Here is a 22462-nt window from a genome sequence, read left to right as displayed (position 1 = left end):
TTTTTATTGACAGAAGAATGTAGAACAGGGCAAACCAAGCGAGCGTGAGCGCCACTGCAGAAATTACACACATGCAGGTACCTACAGCTCTGCCTGGTGCATTTGCCCAAGTTGAAATTGTTACACGTTTCTCGTGTACGGGAACTAACGGCCTCGTGTGGAGTAGTGGTAGCGGGACGATTTGGCAAGCGCGGGACCTTCGAAGTGGACTGGTGAGATGGAGATGGGCATTGAGGGGGAGAAGGAGTGACTAAGGGGCAATCGTTGGTGGGGTGAACCACGGATCGGCAAACTGCGCATGAGATGTTTCTCACCCCCAAAAATACTCTTCCATGCAGCTCAGCGTCCAGGGCTCCCCAGTAAGGGCACTGGTTCCACTGAGCTACGCGAAAGGCACACCTGGCAGCGAAAAGCTTGTGGTACGTGTAAAAGTGCGTTCCCCCATAGGAGAGAGCGAGCTCAGCCACGAGGGCCAGGTAATCACTCAACTCACGTCTCCTATTAGGGAACCCTGTGCATATAACTTCGCTGTAGCGGGAGAAAGCTACAGTGAATTCGGGAAATGACAACGTGCGGAAGTGATGGGGTGATGTATTTTTTAAAGTAAACGATAAATCTCCGTAGGTGATTTGACGCTCTGCTGACGGAGGTGACAGTGGTGAGAGAAGTAAGTAAAGATCGATATCCGCACCTGCCAAAATCTGCGCTCGTATGCTGCTGGAGACTGGTGGAGGTTCCAACGCAGCCGCGTGTGGAGGCGCGGGCATTACAGCCGCTGTGGCCAATGAAAACGTGGGGCGTGCCTGTTGTAGGGAGAACATGGCAGCCGCTTGCGCGTCGTGCGGAGACATGCTCACGCCAGTGTTGGCCGCGGCGCCGAAGATGTGAGCCCCAGGGACTGCGGCCCATGGCTCTAACGGAGGCAGCCTCACGCTAGAAATCGATTCCGGCCCCGCGGGCCAAGATCCCGGGGTGGGAAAAGCGAATCTAACGGCGGCCGCTTGTGCGTCTAACGGAAACATGCTAGCGTTGGCGGCGGCGCCGAAGAATTGTGGTCCGGAGACCGACTGTTGTGTCCCCAGCTGAGGCATCCTAACTCTCGAGACGTATGGTTGAGCCAGGGCTCCTGGGAGTTGCTGGCCAGCCTGGCCGGGGCAGTCAGCTGCAGTCGCGGTGATGTCCCACGCATTGAGCTGAGATACTGCAGGCTGCCGGAGGTGCTCGATCGGCATATCCGTGGCTTCTAGCTCGACCTGAGCGCTTCCTAGACTCGCCGAAGGTTTGCTGCGACTGCTCGAGTGAGGGAGGCCATGCCGAGCCGCGGAGGTAGATTGCCCGTGCCTGGAATGGACGGGACCCGAGCCGAGCCTGGCTCGTTATTGGCAGCCAATCGTGCCAACCTCATCGAGGGGACGTCAACTTGGGACGACACGTAGAGGGTGTAGAGCTCTAATTTCGCCATTCGTTTGTTGAATGTGACGTCCGCGTTGGCGAGGGCCAGACGAAGGCTCTGGATCGTCCACTTGCTGCGTGCTGGTATCGTTGGGATCGCAGAGGCGTATGATGACGCCGGCGAATGAGGCGGAGATCGTGCCGGTGGGAGCGATGACGAACCTTTCCTTTTCGAAGCACGCCGCTCAGAGCGGCGGGGCAGGCGGCCCCGCGACGAAGCTTGGGAATCGTCCGTGTCATCCGACCCTGAGCTGGAAAGCTGGTGTGTGCATGATGGCGCTGAAGGATCTGTAGCTTTTGCTACTGTAACAGGCGACTCTGACATCGTGTCGACTTTGAAAGATGCTTATCTGGCAAGATGCAACAGGTAAGATTGTTTGTCTATTTATGATAGAGCTTGCAGGAGCTGATAGGGTAGATACGGTGATTGCTGATGGTGAACCAGCCTAGATAATTAAGTAGAGATACCGTGCTCGGCTGATAGGTGATTACTGCTTATGGAACATCGGGCTGATTTATATGCTTAGGTTCCTCCCGAACTTTGTTAATAAAACATCATATATCATAACTGTGGTAAATAATAGTGCACATTGCATGTGAAATCAGCATCAAATCATCTCAAAGCCACCCAGAAATGACACAATACATACGCTACAGAAATATAAAATCCAGCTGTGTCTGTGAGACCTAGAAGCCTATGCCTGAGAAGTTCAAAAGTTGAGACATGGAAAACCTTGGTACTTTCCACTGACCATTGTAACTAAGTTGTAACATTCTATACAATTATTTAAAAACACTTGGTAATAGCGAGCCAACCACCATTCATAACGTATCCTGTTGCCTGGGATCTGTTGGTGGCAGAAGAACAGCAATTGGTTCATAGAAATAAGAGATAACAGGGACTTAACCTTCAGAAGTTTCACTATAACACTGTATTTTCAGATGCTTTGGGAAGATCTCACTTTGTTTGGCTTGAACAAGTAAAGTTAACCCTTTGACACCTGGACCTTTTTCGTCCGAGGAATTTTTTGAACTACAAGATCTACTTCATACCATATATAAGAGGTCCGGTCAACCACATCTCTCACAACCTTCAAAACACGACTTCAAACCTCTTCTGTGAATACTTGACAGACAAATGAAAAGAATAACGTACCCTAACCCTCTCTCTCTCTTCTCTCAGCAGGTTTTGTTATAGCTTTTGTTGAAACTAGTATCTTTGTATTAGCACCTAATGTATGTGACATATCGCTTATTGCTCCCTGAACTCTTTGTAAGTCGCTTTGGATAAAAGCGTTTGCTAAATGACTCAATGTAAATGTGAAGAGTTGATGTTTGTAAACTAAATGAGTTCAAAAGCTCGATACGTCTCTGTGTCTCCCAGATCTGCACAAGTGGTGCTCGCTGCAGAGCATTAGACGTCCAGCGAGGAGGAGCTACAGATCCAGCGAGGAGGAGCGACAGATCCAGCGAGGAGGAGCTACAGATCCAGCGAGGAGGAGCTACAGATCCAGCGAGGAGGAGCTACTGTTCACATCCAGAGAGGAGGAGCTAGATGAAAGCTTCACCTCTGTGGATATCGAAGCGCCGCACATTTTCGTTCATGAAAGCTCTACGTCAGATCGTACTTAAGTAATCCTTGATACACATTAGATTGCCTGACCTGTGAATTTATCTCAATCGTTTAAACTTGGAAACTGCGTTGTCCTTTCTTTTATCATTCACTTTTATTCATATTATTTGTTACATTTCGTCCTTATTTTCAATATTGTTTTACATCGTCTGGAGTTGTATTGTCTTAATTGATATAAGGCTCCAATGGTCTCCATCTCAAGGTTCATAATAACATCAGGAGACAATATATTGACACTGTTATCTGGCATGGTTAACAACACCTATTGAACCTGTTTCTAGTCAGACGAAGTTTGACAGTCCTAGACTGAGCATTAAAGCAAAACTGAGATTATTTCAATAAATAGTTTTCAGTTTATTTAACATCACATCGTCTCCTCCCTGCTGTTCTTCCCTTCAGCTCTGTATCTCCCTGGTGGCTAGGTTAAGGTATCGACTCACAAGGGATTTGATATTCCCTGATTTAATAAGTTCCTGAAGGAGAGAGAGATCTAGTGAAACTGGACTAAAATTTTAGATCTAAAAGGTCGGCAAGCCATATTCCATAGTTGGATCTATCACTAGCAACAAATTGTAAAAAAACAAAATTGAAAATTAGTAAACAAAGAGGCAAGAAATCTTTCCCCATATAACTTAAATAAAAAAGTTTTATTTGTTGAAAAACAAGACATTTTTGCTATACCTAAAACCACAACACAATACAAAACAAAACCATTTACAAAAAAATATTTCAACAGATCTATCAGTTAGCCAGTCAAATGTCAGGTTTATGCAGGCAAGACACACGCAGATTTCTTCTGTCATACATTTCCTGCATGAAAAACTCCATGTCCTCCATTCTTTCGAATGTGAAAAGGAAGGGAGCATGTACTTTTTCTTCATCCATGTCACCATAAAAAAAATGGTGTCAAAAAACAGATCCCGCATTGTTATGGCCAACAATGCATCATCTTCACTCATACTTGTGATCTGTGGTAGGTGAACTTTCCCATTAAAGCGTGTTCGGTTCTCCTCCACCCAGTCACTTGCGAGTTGAATTTGTTTAATAACAGCAGAGTCCTTTGTGCAAAAAGATAAGACATTTCAATTATAATGTCAATATTCAATTGCTGCTCAAACACTACAGGAAGGTCATTGCATAATTAAGTCAAACAATAGGTAAACATTCCTTGTACATACATGTATTCTCGTAGTTGGGGTGACCTCCATGACGTCTGGCACAGTTGGTGTGACCTCCATGACTTCTGGCACAGATGTGGTTACCTCCATGATGTTACCTCCTTGTCGGTTTACTGACAGTTGGCTTAGTAGAAAGAGTACAAAAACAGTACACTTTTTCCAGTGAGCATCATTTATGACCAATTACCGGCATATTGAGGAATGTACATAACAGATATCTTTATTCAAAGTATAGTTATCAATATCATACCTTGCCAGAGGAAAAGCTTGCAGTAACTGATGGCACCACCACCTCCTGATTGCAGGCATGTCAGACTAATAAAAGTGAAAATCTTAGTCATAAAATTCAAATCACTTTTGTAGATCATTTTGGTGATCAAATAACTAGCAATGGATAAAGACTCACTGTCACAAAATCAAAAGGCTTCCCAAGGGTCACATACAGGGCATTCTTAAATACAAATAAAAAACTATAAAAAGTTATATTGATAAATGCAGTGTTACATACAAGTAATTTGCCAATTTGTAAATTGTCTAGTACAACAGGAGTTAAGAGGGAAGGGGAAAGAGCAATACACAAGAATAATATTTAAATCAGAAAAATTTTAATCATTTGTTGAGCAATCTACAAATTACATGTAGTGATTAAATTTAACAATTTATAAATGCCCTTGAAAGTCTGTTTTTCACATATTGCATTATGTCATAATCTGTGCTACATTTTATGATAGAAATATGTCAGGATTAACAGAAATCACATATAGGTTGAATATATTTGTAATTACTATATAAAGTAATCTAAACTTTGTGTGCAGATTCAGAAGTATGAGAACATTTGAGTTTCAGAGTTCCCAAAAGAAAAGTTAACTGAAATTCTGTTTTACTTTCAAATTCTAGGGAGAAATAACCAAGGCCAAAACATGTGGAAGTCAAAAGGGTTCATAACTTTCAAATACAATCACACACACGTTTAACTGTATAAGAAAAACTTATAATAATTCACACACACATACCTTCGTGATGAACTGCAACTCGAACATGTTCTAATACGTGATTTTGTACCTCATTTAAATGGTTATATACCAATTTACAGTATGCACAGTGGTATCTTCTGCAGCAGACTTTGCATTTCTCAATAGAGAGAAGGGCATCACGTCTTTTCTTAAGTATTGACCGATGCATCTGTGCAAGTTAAACAAACAGATACTAACATATATGACAACGAGTAAGGCACATTTGATAAAAAAATATTTGGTGTCCATATGGCATATAATATACATGGATCGATTATAATATACAACGTTAACAATAGCTCAAACAAAACTTACAATGCTACACTAACCACAAATTAACGTGTGACATGAAACGTTAGTTAGGTTCTTGGGTTTTTGACGCTAACGTTAAACTATGCACGATTGCACATTCAGGGACTCAAAAACAGCTAACATTTATCTCGAGACAGGTCTACTCTAAGAAAGCATTTACAAACAACTTTTGTCTTTAAAGATAATTTTTTGCATACTCCGACTACCTCGAACTGTCTCTGACTCTCCGCCATCTTCCCATGTGGGGCGCATCACGTGCTGCACCAGTGGTGTAGTTCGAGGCTGTAGCTCCTCCTCGCTGGACGTTGTAGCTCCTCCTCGCTGGACCTCTAGCGAGGAGGAGCTACAAAAAAGCTCTGCAGCGAGTAGCCTCTCAAATTCGTTAACAAATATAAACCCGTAAGTTAACTTTGGGCCAGGCCCAAGATTGTCTTATGAAACGTCTACAGGGGGCCTTTTGGTTAACACGTGTGGTGCGCAATACTGTTCGACAATAAGTGACATTCAATATATTTGTAAGACATTTCTTAACACAAGTAAAGGCAAATCATCTTACGTAGGCTATGATTTAGTATTTTAGGTTATGCATGATTAATAGATTCCATCTCAAGACCGATTAATATCACGTGATAATAGCATATCACGCAACGTTAATAGGCGAAGCATCAGACGTTAGAAGATGGCGAAGAGAGAGCAAGGGTAAGTAACTTAGCTTACATTTTTTACATTTACGCATAAGGTCGTTGGATTAAGACAATATGTGTTTTGTTTAATAATTTGCAAAGTTACAAAAGTCGTCAATTACATTATTATAACTCCTCTAAAATAAACTTCCATTCCTGGAGGTTTTGTCTCAAGAACTCTCGTACTATTTTTTAAAGTCGGGCCATTCGAATGCGGTTTAACAACAAGTCAGTCTGAAAAGACAGGAAAAAAGGATAGAAAGAATGAAGCTATGATAACACGTCACTACAATGTAATTCTTGTAGCCTTTAAACACGATCTTATAGGTCACACGTGCGCATGCTCCTCTTGCCTCTATGCTAAATGTTGATTTTCAGCTGCCAATCAGATGAGGCGTTTTTGCTCGGCGCACGGGTGGCGCTTGTGGGGCGGAGTCAAGCGCCGGGCGGAGAATAAAACCACCGCAGCCCGCGAGCAGACCTCACTGTGAGGAGAATCATGGACGTAAACTAAACAGAAAGTTATCATGATAAAAGTTAGGCATTTCTTTCAAATAGCAGCAACAACACCCGTTTCCCTTGTAAATCAACAACCAGTCCCCACGGGATCTGAGATTTGCTCAAGTTTACAAGGCATCGCTATTTAAACACTTAGTAGTTATACTCTGACAGAAAGAATGCGCGAGACAGTTAGCATTAGCCGGCTAGCAGCGTGCTGACAGCAGCGACAGGAGGCGAACAAAAGATTTCTCCGCAGTAGTCCGCTTGCCCTAACACTCGGTCCATGTAGCAGGGGTGATTATCAACACAATGCCCGTGTTACTTTTTCTCATAGACACGTCCTCCTCCATGAACCAGCGCTCACATCTGGGCACTAGCTATCTGGACATAGCGAAGGGCGCAGTAGAGACTTTCCTGAAGGTAAATAAACACGCATCACCGCGTTCTTTCACTTTCTTGAAAACTTACTAAACCATCCGTTTCCGTTCACTTTTCTCCACAGCTTAGGAGCAGAGATCCGGCCAGCAGAGGAGACAGATACATGTTAGTGAGTTTCGACGAAACGGCCGCTGGAATTAAGGTACTGTTTGTTTCCCAAACCGTTTTAAAACACGCCAGGCACTTTCATCTCTCGGTTCGCCTTTTTTCTTGAAAACCAAGACAGCTTTAATTGCGGTGTGAAAATATTCTGCCCAGCATGTATTTGTGTGTTTAAACATGGCCGACATTTTGTCCAGTGTGGCAGCAGAGAGCTCTTTTTTTCTATGTGTGTGTACTTTAGTAACGATATGAGGGGACCAACCTAACACAGTTTTGCCCCTATAGAAAGATGAATAGCCATCTTTAAACTGCCTGTTCTCTACAGTACATCCTATTCAGCGTGAGACCCTTTCAGCAAAATCCTAGGATAAAAAATCTGTAGCATATAGTAAATGTTTTTTATATTTGAAGAGTCGACTCATCATTGGTTTTGTCTTGCGTCTTGACATTTCAGGCTGGATGGAAGGACAGTCACGCCACTTTTATGACTGAGCTGAGAAACCTTCAAGCAGTTGGATTGACAACAATTGGCCAGTCTTTAAGGACCGCTTTTGATTTGCTCAATCTCAATAGATTAGTTTCTGGGATAGACAACTATGGACAGGTATGTTCTGGACCAGAGACTGGTATAAAGTCTGTGGTCTGACCCCCCTTGAGCCACCCCCACATCTCACAGTTATACAAGCACCCTTTAGGCTCACACTGTGCCAACACAATCCCAAAACCCCCTGGTGACACAGTGCTAATTATAAAAAACATTTAACATGTGAATAAGCGCAAATGCAAAACTAGATCATTTTAGTGTTTTATAGGACCATCATTAATTGTATTGTAGTTTTGTTTGCGGTATACAAGATGCAAACATTAATTGTTTTCTAGATTTTCTTTTTTAGGGAACACCAGTGTTTCACCATATTGAATAATGAGACTTGCATGTGAGATTGTGTAGATTTTGATGAAAGTAATGGAGAAAGTATTAAACTAAAATTTGAAAATATTTCAACGAGGAAGCATTTAACAATAAAAGCCAACTAGCTTTTGACATAAATGGGTGATTTCCAGGGCATTGTTATGGGAATGCAAAGGGATTAGCTAGCTGGTTTCTTAGGTACTCTTGCTTTCTGGTGGTAACAAGCCAGGTTCTACAAATTAGTTACAAATACTGTATGCTCTGTCTTTTGTAAGTTATTTTGGATAAAACCTGCTAAATAAATACATGAAAATGCTCAGTGTTACCTATTAGTTACACTAGTTCCAGGCTGTGCTTCTAATATATCTCTGGAGAATCTGTGTTACCAGAAACCTAGAGTTGAAATGTTAGTCATTTTGTTTGCTTTTGGTTTCCCTTATTTGTTTAGTTACTAATGCAGAATATGTATTAAGGTTTTGGGTACGTGGTATGATAACCAAATGGGGGAATTCTATAGTTATACAGTCTCTGTATTTCTCATTTTTATGAGTGAGAATTTAACATGACTTGACCCAAGAAAAAGGTCACTCTCCTTTTGACAGCTTGTAATAAACGTAGACACAGATTATTGTCACTTCTATCATTGTGAATGCTTAGTCATGAGTTTGTCTTAATATAGGGCATGTTATGCTTTCTTAAATAATTTTCTGGCCTCATAAGTCAGTGGTTCTCAAACTTTTTCGTTTCAAGCCTTTGTGTAGAATGCATCGTTTTACGGCCCCCAAACAAAAACTTATCATCTTAAACTTAGAATTTTAATTAAAGCAAAAACATATATTAAGTTATACGATGCTGGAACACCAATTTCTTTTGGTTTGTGTTATTTTTTTCCTGAAGTTTGATAGCATAAAGTCTGACAAATGTCTATTTTTCATAAAATGCAAGAATATCTGTGGTCCCCTGGATCTATTTCAGGGCACCCAGTTTGAGAACCACTGCTCTTAGTAGTAGGTTGTCATCCATAAAGCATGCATGCTGCGGAAGATTCGATTAGGTGTAATTATTGAAAAAAACTCCTTTGAATGATTATATCTTAATGTATTTTGTGTATGTGCGATGCATATTATGTTCATACAAAGTCAGTGTAGATATGAAAAACATATATTAATTTGGCATCTCTTCTTTTGCAGGGTAGAAACCCTTTTTTCTTGGAGCCTGCTATCATTGTGGCCATAACTGATGGCAGCAAGCTAACCAGCAGTTCTGGAGTACAAGACGAGGTGGGTTGTGGCTCATCATGAGCTTCTCTTGAGAGCTTGTTTTTGGGACAGTTTTCATGTCTTGTCATCAGTTTCCTAGTTTTTCTTGTTTTCCACAAGCTGTTTTTCTGGCCAATTTTCTGAATAATGTATTGTTCTTCCTTGGAATGTTTTATTAGTTTTCTAATGACTTCGTGATCTATTGATTTCGGGGTATAATGAGCAGTAGGACATAACACGGTTTTCTAAAAGGTTTTCTTATTGTAGCACTTTACACTTATGTGCTGAGATGTGCAATGCATTTATTCATCCTTTCTCTGCTCCAGTTACATTTACCCTTGACAACACCATTGCCAGGCAGTGAGCTGACCAAAGAGCCATTCCGGTGGGACCAGCGACTCTTCTCTTTAGTTCTCCGCATTCCAGGCCATGCCTCCACTGACCCAGAACCAATGGGTGGAGTTCCACCTGACACCTCCCCTATTACACCCATGTGTGAAGTCACAGGAGGTGTGTGGTTTATTCAGTTTATGTACCTGTGTTGATGGCTTTTACTGCTGCAATAAATGTTTGGAGTGCAGCCCAACTAATCATAATTCAATGTTTTTGTCATGTGGTTTGAAAGAAAGTCTAATTCAAAACATAAGAGACCTGCCTTGGCAGAGTGGCATTTAATAATACATTATACTGGACATTTTGATCCACCTTTAGAAGAGAGAAGCAATATATTTGGTTGCTAAAGACTAGCTTTATGTAATATTTTTGTTGATTATTCATTTTATGACTTTTGTGGTACTGTAGTAACCAACTAGAATCCAGTTTGTTAGGTGTGGCATGCAGAGACAAACCCGTAAGCATGTTTAAAAGTTTGTAATATACTCAAAATGGAAAGGCAACAGTGTATGCTGCTGACAGTGATTGTTACATCTGTTCTGTCAGGTGGTATTTTAGTGATGTGAAATGGTGTTTGAATAGTGAATTGAATTCGTGGTAGGCAGATTCTGCTGGAGTGTGTGTAATTTAGACAAAACTGAACAAAAACAGGCAGATAGTCTGTGCTCTCATTCTGATCAAATACCAAACACAATAGGGCAGCTACTGTGTGTGTGCGTGTGCGTGTGCGTGTGCGCGTGCGCGTGTGTACGTACTCATGTGAATAGTTGTGGCCTGACAATGAGAAAGCACAGACGACCATTTAAACCAGTGGTTGAAATTGAGTTACTGTTTCCTGTCATCTTCATATGTGGATAGCTCTGAATAGAATGGCTGCTTATCTCGTGGGCATTTGCTAAAAGACTTCAACAAATACTTGTTTCTACTGTGTCTGTACAGGCCGGTCATACAGTGTGTTTTCCCAGCGAATGCTAAACCAGTGCCTAGAGTCTATAGTGCAGAAGATCCAGAGTGGTGTGGTCATCAATTTTGAGAAGACCGGACCTGACCCCTCACCTACTGAAGGTGAAGACTGCACAATATAACTTAGCAATGTAGCAACTTATTTGTCAAAAAGCATGTTCTGGCAGTAACTAACTGTATATGTGAATATAAGGTATGAACTGTCTTTGCATGGCCCTCTATGCAAAGCTCAATCTGATTAAGATGAGGACCGTTTATTTCAGTTTTGCCTTAATGAGCAAGATGGGTTGGGTTGCTGGGTAGGGATTTCACAAGGCCTGTGTGGGAGATTGTGTAATTACAGTAAAAATTGTGAGAATATGTTCAATATGCGTTATCCAAGACACAGATAATGTAGTTATTGTAAGATTATGGTCTTTTTACAAAGGCTTTGAAAACCTATATGACTTCGAGTGAAGACGTCTTTTTTATTTTTCTAGATGGTCCAGAAATAAAATATGGACCTCAGCCATGGCACAGTTGTCATAAGCTAATCTATGTCAGACCCAACCCTAAAACTGGTGTTCCTGTGGGTCATTGGCCTCTCCCAGAATCCTTCTGGCCTGACCAGAACTCTCCTACTTTGGTAAGAGAAAACTATGTCTTTTCCTGTATACACTACCATCTGTATAGTGCTGCTTTTATTTTTCTATAGACTACAAGCTCAAAATGTTTTTTCCAGCGCGAGAAATGCAATATACCATCTTGACCATGTTTGACTGTGTGCCTCCCTGCAGCCTCCACGTGCAGCTCATCCGCAGGTCAAGTTTACATGTGTTGATTCAGAGCCCATGGTGGTGGACAAAGTTCCCTTTGACAAGTACGAACTGGAGCCTTCACCGCTTACACAGTACATACTAGAGAGGAAATCACCGCACTCCTGCTGGCAGGTAAAGCTCATATCAAAAGTTACCTCTGTGTGGCACACGCTTTTATTGCTGTGGCTGAATGTTAATTGCTGTAATATTCTTGCTCAGGTTTTCATGTGTAACAGTGCTAAGTATGGGGAACTGGGGCAGCCGTTTGGCTATCTGAAGGCCAGCACAGCTCTTACCTGTGTCAACTTGTTTGTTATGCCCTATAATTACCCTGTTGTACTACCTTTGCTTGGTAAGTTCAACTTCAGTTTGAATTGGAACTCCGTTTAAGTACTGTGTTCCGATCAGAACTAGCCACCAGTTTTTATTTGTATGTCTGTTGATATAATCGACCAGTTGGATAAAACCTTGGCATTTCTGCATTTCTAGATGACTTAATTACTGTGCATAAATTCAAGCCTCCAGCAAAATGGCGACAGTCTTTTGAAAACTATCTCAAGACAATGCCTCCATACTATATCACTGTAAGTAATGTAATCATTTATCATTCATGCACATGTTTATCATATGGTCGGTACTTAAGTTTCCATTTGACTTCCCCTTCCTGTTCCTACCAGGCCCTACGGAAAGCACTAAGAATGATGGGAGCTCCAAACCTGCTGGCTGACAACATGGAGTATGGCCTCAGCTACAGTGTTGTTTCCTACCTTAAAAAACTCAGTCAGCAGGTATCTACCAACCATACAGTCTGCAACTAACATCTCTGTTGTTCAGTGCTTCAAGTTGAACTGGATCTGTTTATGTATTACAGGCGAAGGTGGAGGCGGACAGAGTTTGCGCATCAGTGGGGAAAAAGCTGCCACTGGAGGGTGGGATAAAACTTAGATGCAGAAGTGCCGCCCTCTCTCTGGCACATAGGAAGGATTTTACACAACTGCTGCACAGCATCATGGGAGATGGACCAGCTCTGCCATTGGAGGCAAATACAAAGGAGTTTGCTGGGTTTCAGCTAGCTCCTCTGAATAGAGTAAGTCCACGACGTGCACACAGTGTGCTTGGTTGCTCTTAAATGCTGCACACTGTGTGGATTTTTTGTACTGTGTTCAAGACCAGAAAAAAACAGAGGGCACGTATAAAAGCTCAGTTGGATGAAGTTTCTGTTCGAAAGTTGAATTCTTATTTGTACAAGGGCAGATAATAAAAACATGCGTTTTCCTTAATATTAAAATTGTTGCCTACTTGTTAGCCCATAGAAAGCACCTTAATAATTATCGATTACATTCGATCTCTCACCGTCTTTCCAATAGGCATTAAAGCCACAAGGATTACGGAACCCATATGATATCCCAAGAGCTCATCTGCTGGACCAGCTGAGCCGCATGAGGCGTAACCTTCTGCACACAAGTGTCTGCATTCTAAAAGGGCAAGATCAAGGTAACACTCAGATGTCCATGAATGGATATTGATCTTTGAGCAGTTTCCTGAGTCTCGGGGCAAATAAATCAATTTAACTTTTTTAACTAAGGATTCAAAAGAACGGTCATCACATTGCATTAGAATTAAGCTTGCAATAATGTGTATTTACATAAACTATTGTGTTTAGACCAACTTCACAGTGTGCCCATAGCTCAGATGGGCAACTATCAGGACTACCTGAAGCATTGCCCCTCGCCTCTGAGAGAGGCAGACCCTGATCAACCCAAACGTCTGCACACCTTTGGTAACCCATTCAAACTGGACAAAAAGGTATGAAGCTGATACTCTGATTGCAAATGCTCTAGCTGTCAGATTGATCTAATAAAGAGTTGAGGTTCAGACATGAATCATTTATATATTGCTCCTTTTTTCATCTGTGTCAGGCCATGATGGTGGACGAAGCTGATGAATTTGTTACTGGCACACAAGGCAAAGGCAAACGGCCTGGAGAGCCCAGCAGTCCTGTTGGAGGAGGGGCACCCAAACGCAGACGCTGTATGTCCCCTCTCCTTCGGCCAGGTCGGGCATACACACCACCAAAAACACCACCTAGAGGTACATTTTTTTACATGAGGTGCTGGATACACTGAGACACACATTTCAATAAGTTCCACTACTTAAATGTTTATTTGTTTTTTTTTTGTATATTTAATACATCACAGCTCCAGATAACGATCAAACAGCTGTGGGGAACCATGTCACCAATGACGTCGAGCCAAATTGCAATTCAGGCCAGGAGCCGAGCCCTGTTCCAGAGTCTGAGCCGCTCGAGCAGAGGAACCACTTTCAGCCAGATGATGTTGAGAGCCAGCAGGAGGATGTGCAGGAGAACGGTCAGACCAGCGAGGGCGAGATGTCTTTGGGCAGCGAGGGTGAAGAGGACACCCCACGGCGTTACCCTTCCCCCTGCCAACTGAAGAAGATCAGAAGTCAAGAGAGCCAAGAGCTGAACTCTGAACTTCGAGTGCTTATCACTAAGGAGATCAGGAAACCTGGGAGACGTACGTCACGAAGTAACAGCATGCATGTCCACATACTTTTTCATCATCTTTGCTCCTGTTATTGTGAATTAGGAAGAGAGGGTTGGCGGTATGGGAATAGAGGGTATGCATTGATGTCACTTTCCCACATTAACATGTTGGGAAACGCCCTGGAACACGCTCCCCTGGGTGTCAAAACACCCAGCAAAATGTCTGAGGAGAATTGGAGAAATAAAGAAACCGGGACTTAAACATGAAATTTTTTGCAGAATGAAATGTTGCATGGAATTGCGTGCCTTGTTATTGTTAAGTCTTTTTGCTGAGTGTTTTGCCACCCACGGGGGCTCGCTCCGGCATGCTCGTGTGGTAAAGTGATGACACGTCCATACCCTCTATAGATGACCACCCACAAACATTTTGTCTTGGGCCTTGTAAAACCTAGCCTGTAAAGACTTGCTAAAAGTGAATTGATTTTAGATTACTACAGCTGGTTTCCATTTGTTTTTTTTTGCTATATTTAAATGGCTATTACAGATTTTCCCCATGGTTTTACAATTACTGATTGGTTTACCATTAAGGAAAGGAAAAAGGTTTAATTATTACCATTATGCAAATATAATCCCTGTCTTGCTTCGTTAATGCAGGTTATGAGAAAATCTTCTACCTCCTCAAGCAAATCCAGGGCAGTTTGGAAACACGGCTGATCTTCTTGCAGAATATAATCAAAGAGGCTGCTAGGTACTCCTTTTTTGAGAATATTATTGTGTAGGTTTTAACTAGATTTTAAGACTAGTGTTTTCATAAAAAACTAATAATATGCGAGGGCAAGAGCGCTTTTCCACAATCTTGTTGATTAATCTTTCCACCCCGTGCTGATCCATGCCCACCTGTACGTAAATGGTTTCATTCTCCACTGCAGGGCTGATAACAGACTTTAGAATGTAAACATAAACACGTTATGAGCTGCCTTGGTAACATGATGGCGAAATGTTGCGATTATATTATATAGAAACAAGTGCATTCATGGACGTGACAAGACATCCATTCTAAGAGATATATGGCCATTTTCTATGCGAGAAAAATGAGTCGTGTTTTGTGGCGGTGGCGCATATGCTTGTTCACATGTCTTGCGGCTGACACTGAACTAGTGCTCAGAAAAAATGCTACCTCTGTGATTTGCCGATATTTTGGTTTCAGGATATCAGACACTGAGTAGAGAGTAGTACTGTGCAGAATTTACCAAACTAAAGTTGTAAATGAAGTACTAAATAAAATGTTTTAGAAAGAGGATTCAACCAGTTGGTTGAGCAGCAACCATTTAAAGTAACAACAAAGATTATAGTGGTTTAGGTTTTACAGAGGGAACCATACATTTATATAGTTTCTTATTCAAGAGTTCATACAGTATATGTTACAATCTGCTTAAATGTCCCTTTGTTGGGAACTTAAAAATGTTTACATCCTTATGTGTTTAATTTCCCTGTACTGTTGAGTGTATATATATTTAAGCAAATTTAATTCAGTAATGCAAAGATTTTACTGTTATTTAATTTTATAACATTTTATTTTAATTTGAAAACTTTGTGCGATTCTAGTTCTTGTTGCTAGTTTAAACTGTATATCTCAGTTGAGAAATAGAAATTTCAGCATTTTCAGTTATCTGTATGTGCATTTTCCCTGATAGCAACCAAGTTGACTCATTATACCTAGTTTACCTTAATCGCACATCGCAATATTTACCTCAATAATTGCAATGTGACATTTTCCTCAAATAGTGCAGCTCTAGTTTGTAATATGCCGTATCGTATTTTTGTCGTGGCAGGGTTGTTAAATGTACTCCCTTTTCCAGAAATCGAATTGCTGAAGAATGCTTTTATAGATTGTGATGTGTTCAATGGAAGTGTGAATTAAACTTTTTGCTTTTTCGATGTGCAGATTCAAGAAACGGGTCTTGATTGAGCAGCTGGAGAACTTCTTAGAAGAGATTCACTTAAGAGCCAACAGCATAAATCATCTGGATGGATTCTGAGCACTCCATCCGCCCTACTTGAATTACTTGCACACAGATCTGCACTATTTATGTAACGTTATTTGGGACTTGTGTGTCTTCAGTCTTTCGGTATTGAAGCTGGTTTTATTGAGGAATTCATGCATTATGGCTAAACCTCAGGGCTGGGTAAAATAGGACATTTTGCTTTAAAAGACACGCACACCGCTGTTCGTTGTTGTCATTTTCTCTTCTAATTGTGCCAAAGATGATTGGATAAGTACCATCAGGTTCATCATTAGCCAAGTTCCCCACTGCACCCTTCCTTACTTTTGATACATTAAATTGGTCATTAATATAAAGGAGTGTTTCTACCAGCTTGGTAGAGAATAATGCTGCCCTGCTTACTGCTGCATTTAGTCTCAAACCAGACAAATGATTGAAACGGTTCTTGAGCTGGATCTCTCTAATAAAAGGACTAAATCAGCAATATTCTACACCAATAAAAGCAAATTATCAGGCATTTTAAAGTGACAGGTTTAAGTTGCTTTGATGGTCTTCAATTTATTTGGACTTGCACATTTAAAGGCATTGTTATTTGAAAGCCATTCATCTCAGGGATGCTGTCATTTTGGGAGATTTAGCAGGTGGCAGCAGAGGGAAGTTTGGTTTTTACACTTTTTTTTTTCTCCCCATTTGAACAATTTGCCACTCACTTAGACATTGGATCATTTTCCCAAACATCCATCCATCACCGCACATATGGCTTCAGACTTCAAAAACAAAATCTGAACTGTCCATTGAGCAATTCTTTTTCGTCTCGTGTTCAGAATTCAGTAATTGAATGTGGTTTTTACATGAGCAACAATAATAGCAGAAGGGTATTTCAAACACATTGATATAATAAGGTGAGACAAATAAAAAACAACCCTCCCAAATATGGGATTATTTTGAGCATCCAGGATAGTTTAAAGCCACTTGTTCCTTTTCACGGGAGGCATTTGCTGCTAATGTAAATCTACATTACTGCCAAATATTCAATACCCCCAGTACATTTGTTTTTTTTCTGTGCGTCTTAGCCTCCTAACCCTGTGCCCTAATGTAGGGACCAAACTCTGTTTTATTGAGAGAAGTAAACCAGTGGCTTATTTAAACTATTTTTAATATTCTGTATATATGTACATGGAGACATTGAAATATTATTTAAGAGAATGTTTTGGTGGAAAGCCTCTTTTTTTGTATGTATTTGAATAAAGTCTATTTTACACTGTGAATAGTCATGTAAATAAAAAAAAAATCTTTCATTGTTCTCTGTGGCATTGTCTTTAATCTTATGTTTAAAAAAAGTCTCCACAGATAAAATTTGGTTGTGGGGAGAAGAGTTAAATTGATCCATCAGTGTATTTGTTCCGTTTATCTTCAGGCTTTGTGTGATAACTTATTGTTGTTTATTGTTCAGGGATGAACAGTTTCAAAGGGACAATATTTCCAAACATTTTGAAGTCTTCAGATAAGTGAATCTTATTTTTACCATTGAATTTAATTGTTAGAGATGGAACAATAACAGGAACAAGTGTGTAATTCTCATACAAAAATATGACAGTAGGCACTTAGAAGTGCGAATTCCCAGATGTAATAAAATTTTATTTACAGATATGTACAAAATGTTGCATGCCTCTTCTAGAGGGCCCTCAGATATTCTGGACCCTTGGATCTCCTTGAGGGAAGTTGGGGTGTGATGGGTTATATAACTGTATGGAAGCAGTTGTGATTGCACGTATCTCTTCAATGCATCTCGGCTGGATTCAAAACTCGTCCTATAAACAGTAATGAACCTGTAAAATAAAAATACGTAACACTTTTAATGTTTAAATGTATTTAAAACATCACAATTATTTATTATTATGGAAACTACAGTCCTTTTTATTAGTCCCTCAAATTACCTTATGTATGTTTAATTTAAAGCCTATGGGGAAGATATTTTCTATTATTTGATTGCATTTACCTGTGCTGATCTGTCGTAAAATGAACAGAAATGGTCGATCTGCTTTAAAAACTGCTGAACGTGATCTTTTCAATAGCACCATTGCTAGAGAAAAAGAAAGAATGTGTTAAGTTTCTGTTTATAATGCTCAAATATACACAATAATGAGCTGTTTTAAACGTTGCTTTTATGTTAACATCCTTGTAATCTATTTTTGGCGGCCATGCAGCAAACCATCACATACCCGTGGCTGAACCTGCTTTTGTCCCATCCTCTGTCACCTCAATTCTTGCCTCGTGAAAAGCTTCAGATACAAAAAGCCTTTCCCCATCTACAGACATATCAAACAAAAGACTTGTAAGTCTAAGACACAATTGACCCTTCGCAAAGCCCGCCCCTTTTTGCTATGTCCGACATCAGCCAAAGCGCTCAGTTCAATTCTTCTAAGGTATTTTAATAACAGCGACATTAATATCTTAATTCATCTAAGACATAGTCCTGGCTTAAGATAAAAAGTAGTCCTTCTTATAAACTAAGCCGTGTCTATGAAACCGGCCTTGGTCAGACATAATTGCAAATAGGAACAGGGGGCATAATATCAGCGTTATGATTGGTCTGTTTGCATGTCAATCAAACTCCAGGTGAAGGGTCAATTCACACATTATTGTATATTTAGGGCCATTGTTAAAGACAAGCATAAAACATAAGAAGACTGTTTACTTATTTGTTTCTAACATAAGAATGTTTCATGTAAAGCTGCTTTGAAACAATGTAAAGCGATATGATCCTGGACCACAAAACCAGTCTTAAGTAGCACGGGAACATTTTCAGAATTAGCCCAAAAAATAATTTTACGGGTCCAAATAATCCATTTTTATTTGGTGCCAAAATCATAAGGATATTTTATAATAATTTTTGTGAGTAATATGCTATGCTAAAGACTTAATTTGGACAATATTTAGTTTTTCGTTGCAACCTCAGATTCCAGATTGTCAAATGGATGCATCTCGGCCAAATATGGTCCGATCCTAACAAACCATATGGAAAGCTTATTTAATTCAGCTTCAAGATTATGTAAAGATCTTATTTTTGAAAAATTGCCCCCTATAATTTGAAACTGAACTGAATTGCAGCACTGAAGGTAAAAAAATCAATCATATTTCTGACCTGAGATGCCTCTAAAATCTGCAGCTGAGGGACTGAAGACATCAGAAACACCAAGAGACTGCAGAACAGGCTTTAGATTAAATCTGCTCTCCATCTTGAACCTGCAATTCACACAAAGTCAGTGTATAAAATATTATTTTTATCTCTATCTTTTTAAGTTTCACATCTTACACATGTTTTATGTCATTGTGGCTCACCTGGGCAAAATTATATCCATCTTTGTTCGTCTTAACCCAATATCCCACAGTCCCACAGCACGTGCCGTGAGCTGAGATTCTAGTTGTGACAGAGGGGTCATACGGTCACTAGGCAATGCCACCAGCAGTCTGAGCGAGCGATCAAGGTACGGAAGCTCCAATACTGTATACAGCTCCTCTGAAGGCAGGCCAAACTGTCCTAAGTATGTAGTCAACACGAAAAGACAAAAACAGTGAGGGCACTTGCAAAAGTTAAGAAACAAGAAATCCTATTTTACCATTATGACCTTTCCTGCTCCTTCTCTTACCAAAGTTGACTTCGGTTGACTGGTACATCATCGGCACTTTTACTGTGCTGCCATCTGAGAGGATGAATGGCAGGTTCTGAGTTTCAGAAAAGTGGAACTGTTTCTGCCAGGCACCATGAAACACAACTGTGCTCACTAAAGCCATGTGTGGCAACATGGGGACTTCTTCTTGGAGACCACCAGACTGCCGTGTGTACCGTCTCATCTGGAGCTGGTCTTCAGCTGTGAAAACTAATTTTAAATAATTTTATCAACAAATTACTTTGCATTTTGCCATCATTTTAGTATTTATTTTAGCACTAGTGGACTCACCTTTATTCTGGTAACGTGCCCATTGGTGTAGCTGAGAATGATTGTGGTTCGAATTGCTGAAGTTTACACTCAGTAGACTACTGTTACCCCATTCTAGGGCATGCTGGGTAAACTCTGGCAGGAGTTTCACACCACTCTGGACAAATAATGCATTGGCAAGTTGTAGCCTCACTCCATCGCTGGAATTACCCAGGTCTCCTTGTGGCTGAGACAGAACGTGCCGCACGCGGGCATCTATGAGAAGACCACTGTATTAGCATGACTGCTGTCTTATCATGTTAACAAATAAAATGTTTAAATATAATGTTTACATACACACCTATATGTAAGGATTGCGTTAGTAATATGCAATACTTTATCTTATTGTATGAGATTAGAAAAGCCTGTTGATCTGGATTCTACTTTTCTAAAGCGTTAGGCAAAGAAAATGTACCAAGGAGAATCAAGCTCGTACCATTTACGTCATAACCCAGAGTTCCCTCGAGCTGAGCGAGAGTGTTTCCTCTGGCCCCGAGCTGCAGAAGCCCAATACACAATGAGATGCTGACCGGAGACATGATCAGATTGGAGTTGTTCTCTGTCTCTGTGAGTGTTTGATAGAGGCTGACACCAAACCTTGTGTGTAGAACATTGATGCTGTTACCCAAGCTGCTGTTTCCATGGCAATGCTCCATCAGACACAGACAGACCAAAAGGGAAGTCACAAACAACCGATGCATGATGTCAGACTGGAAGGTCAACAGGTTGAACTCTGTAATCATTAAATATGAGTATCATGTACTGCATAAAATATTTAGATTTTAGTCTGGCTGCGAGATAAGAGCCATTAGATTTTATAAATAATAGATAATAATTATAATAAACCATAGACAGGCCCTATAAATAATAACAAAAGTTAAAGATGGTATTTACATAGCTATTTAAATGTATTTTAATTATTCAAGAATAGAAATTGCATTCAATAACAGAAAATATTAGATCATTATAATTTGGTATATTAAATAAAAGGATTAAAATAAAAAGTATTCAAGTATTATTATTTTTTATTTCTTCAGTAATATAAATTGTTCACACAAGTTTTATTATTATTATTATTAGGCCTGCCATTCATTGATTATTATCGTTTTACCTGATGGCTCGTGCTCAGTGAGATTCTTCCGGTGTCAGTGGCGTTTCCTCCCCCTTACGTCCACCTACAGCTTCACTCAAGGGACTTTGCTTGCAGCGATGGAGGACGTGTGTTCGCCTCGATCCTCCACTCCTGGACAACTGATTGAATGAGCTGTCGATCATGAGACCTTGTTTAAAGGGAGAGCTCCGTGTTCGTGGTCTCCGGCGGCGATGTCCGTACCACTCCTGCCTCCCTCACGGCACTATAAGGAGCCAGGCAGAGGGAGTCATGCCCCCGACCAGCAAATCCGCACCCGAGTCGAATAAAAGGCAAGCACACACACATAACACTGAGAGGAAGTCGCATCATTACAGGGGCATATTGTTCTTTTGATGTGCCGTTGAAATGCCATCCCAACTATCACACAGGAATGCGGCTCAGACTTGAAGAATCAGCATTTCTGAATGAGACGCAATTAAATGTGAGCGTGATTTCCTTTATAGATGTTCTCATATTATGCATGTCAAGATTTGTTTATTTAAACATCATTCGTTCTTCACTAACACGTTAAATAGATTAACAGCATATAACCTTTAGACATTGAATATGTGCTTTGTGTGTACACAGTGCTGTTTGCTGCACTATTCATTTAAGAAATAGATTTTTAATGGCTGTAAGAAAAGTAGAAGAAATCTTCAGATTTTCCAAATGATCATACGGACTGAAGAAATATTTTCCCATGGTAAATTACAAGTGGACAATGATAAGTGAGCATTGGGTATTTGGATTGTGCCCATCAGAAGGCATGTTAATTAAGAGCCAGCTTGGCAGCATTCAGTGGAGAAGAGACATTTTTGTATTCCAGTCTTCGATCTATGGAATCTCCATATTTAAAGACATGATGGGAAAGTCACGGTATCTTGAGCAAGGACAATGCGCCCACAGGAAGGGCTGCCAAAATGAACAACATTTTTTTAATGAAGGCAAACTTTGAATGAAGACGTTTGTTCAGCGGTCACATGTAGAAAATGTAAGATAAAGGTTTGGTGTTTTTTACACTTATAAACGTTGAAACGTCTGGAATTGTCATGAAATATTCCATAATGTACCTTAAGGGGTTACAAATGAATGCAAAAATGGGAGTGGCCTGATTATGTGTGACATACAGTGACAAGGTCCCAGTTTCACACACTTGAGGTCAAAGTTCACAAAACAATTAAAACAGTGGTCATTTCGACTTATGCTC

At 40.5% G+C, this 22462-nt stretch overlaps 3 protein-coding genes across 5 annotated transcripts in view; 1 reads left to right on the top strand and 2 right to left on the bottom strand.

The window, feature by feature from the left end:
* LOC306898739 (uncharacterized protein) overlaps nucleotides 1–5428 on the bottom strand; it is a gene marked incomplete at its 3' end in the record, with an annotated part of 88107 nt that extends 82679 nt beyond the window's left edge. The window contains exons 1-4 of the mRNA XM_079464481.1: nucleotides 5277–5428; nucleotides 4670–4714; nucleotides 4514–4578; nucleotides 4264–4387 (exon numbers count right to left, since the gene is read on the bottom strand). Coding sequence (XP_079320607.1) covers nucleotides 4264–4387; nucleotides 4514–4578; nucleotides 4670–4714; nucleotides 5277–5303 — 261 coding nt within the window. The 5' untranslated portion in view covers nucleotides 5304–5428. The remainder of the gene's footprint in view (nucleotides 1–4263; nucleotides 4388–4513; nucleotides 4579–4669; nucleotides 4715–5276) is intronic.
* Nucleotides 5429–6006: 578 nt separating this feature from the next.
* Nucleotides 6007–17446, top strand: ints6 (integrator complex subunit 6). Of its 3 annotated transcripts, XM_079464882.1 has the most exons (19): nucleotides 6007–6287; nucleotides 7107–7192; nucleotides 7275–7352; nucleotides 7767–7916; nucleotides 9413–9502; nucleotides 9808–9991; nucleotides 10814–10939; nucleotides 11317–11462; nucleotides 11614–11766; nucleotides 11854–11986; nucleotides 12124–12218; nucleotides 12312–12422; nucleotides 12506–12721; nucleotides 13002–13128; nucleotides 13298–13440; nucleotides 13554–13725; nucleotides 13833–14171; nucleotides 14795–14888; nucleotides 16086–17446. In XM_079464882.1, the coding sequence occupies exons 2-19, from the start codon at nucleotides 7121–7123 to the stop codon at nucleotides 16177–16179; spliced, it is 2523 nt and encodes an 840-aa protein (XP_079321008.1). In that variant the 5' UTR covers nucleotides 6007–6287; nucleotides 7107–7120; the 3' UTR covers nucleotides 16180–17446. The 3 variants fall into 3 exon arrangements, with proteins under 3 accessions (XP_079321008.1, XP_079321007.1, XP_079321006.1); XM_079464881.1 differs by lacking the exon at nucleotides 6007–6287 and having other exon boundaries at nucleotides 6663–7192; XM_079464880.1 differs by lacking the exon at nucleotides 6007–6287 and having other exon boundaries at nucleotides 6756–7192; nucleotides 13833–14183.
* A 163-nt stretch (nucleotides 17447–17609) lies between these two features.
* Nucleotides 17610–21454, bottom strand: serpine3 (serpin peptidase inhibitor, clade E (nexin, plasminogen activator inhibitor type 1), member 3). Its single transcript, XM_079464217.1, has 9 exons — nucleotides 21235–21454; nucleotides 20560–20856; nucleotides 20106–20339; nucleotides 19794–20024; nucleotides 19486–19684; nucleotides 19289–19389; nucleotides 18366–18452; nucleotides 18143–18226; nucleotides 17610–17972 (listed from the first exon to the last, which is right to left on the bottom strand). Exons 2-9 carry the CDS (start codon nucleotides 20822–20824, stop codon nucleotides 17923–17925), a joined length of 1251 nt encoding a protein of 416 aa, XP_079320343.1. The 5' UTR covers nucleotides 20825–20856; nucleotides 21235–21454; the 3' UTR covers nucleotides 17610–17922.
* Between the last annotated feature and the right edge of the window lie 1008 nt (nucleotides 21455–22462).

Source organism: Barbatula barbatula, assembly GCF_947034865.1.
Source record: "Barbatula barbatula genome assembly, chromosome: 9".
Classification (NCBI taxonomy): domain Eukaryota; kingdom Metazoa; phylum Chordata; class Actinopteri; order Cypriniformes; family Nemacheilidae; genus Barbatula; species Barbatula barbatula.
Note: the sequence above shows the minus strand (reverse complement) of the source record. Positions and strands in the feature narration are given on the sequence as shown.

Excerpts from the sequence above, each read along its gene's own strand:
- ints6 (XM_079464880.1), top strand. The coding sequence starts at position 7,082 with ATGCCCGTGTTACTTTTTCTCATAGACACGTCCTCCTCCATGAACCAG. Across the intron at positions 11,987-12,123 it reads TGTTGTACTACCTTTGCTTG|ATGACTTAATTACTGTGCAT; the intron begins GTAAGTTCAACT and ends CTGCATTTCTAG. Across the intron at positions 14,889-16,085 it reads ATAATCAAAGAGGCTGCTAG|ATTCAAGAAACGGGTCTTGA; the intron begins GTACTCCTTTTT and ends TTCGATGTGCAG.
- serpine3 (XM_079464217.1), bottom strand. The coding sequence starts at position 20,824 with ATGCATCGGTTGTTTGTGACTTCCCTTTTGGTCTGTCTGTGTCTGATG. Across the intron at positions 20,025-20,105 it reads GGCACGTTACCAGAATAAAG|TTTTCACAGCTGAAGACCAG; the intron begins GTGAGTCCACTA and ends ATTTAAAATTAG. Across the intron at positions 19,685-19,793 it reads GTCAACCGAAGTCAACTTTG|GACAGTTTGGCCTGCCTTCA; the intron begins GTAAGAGAAGGA and ends CTACATACTTAG.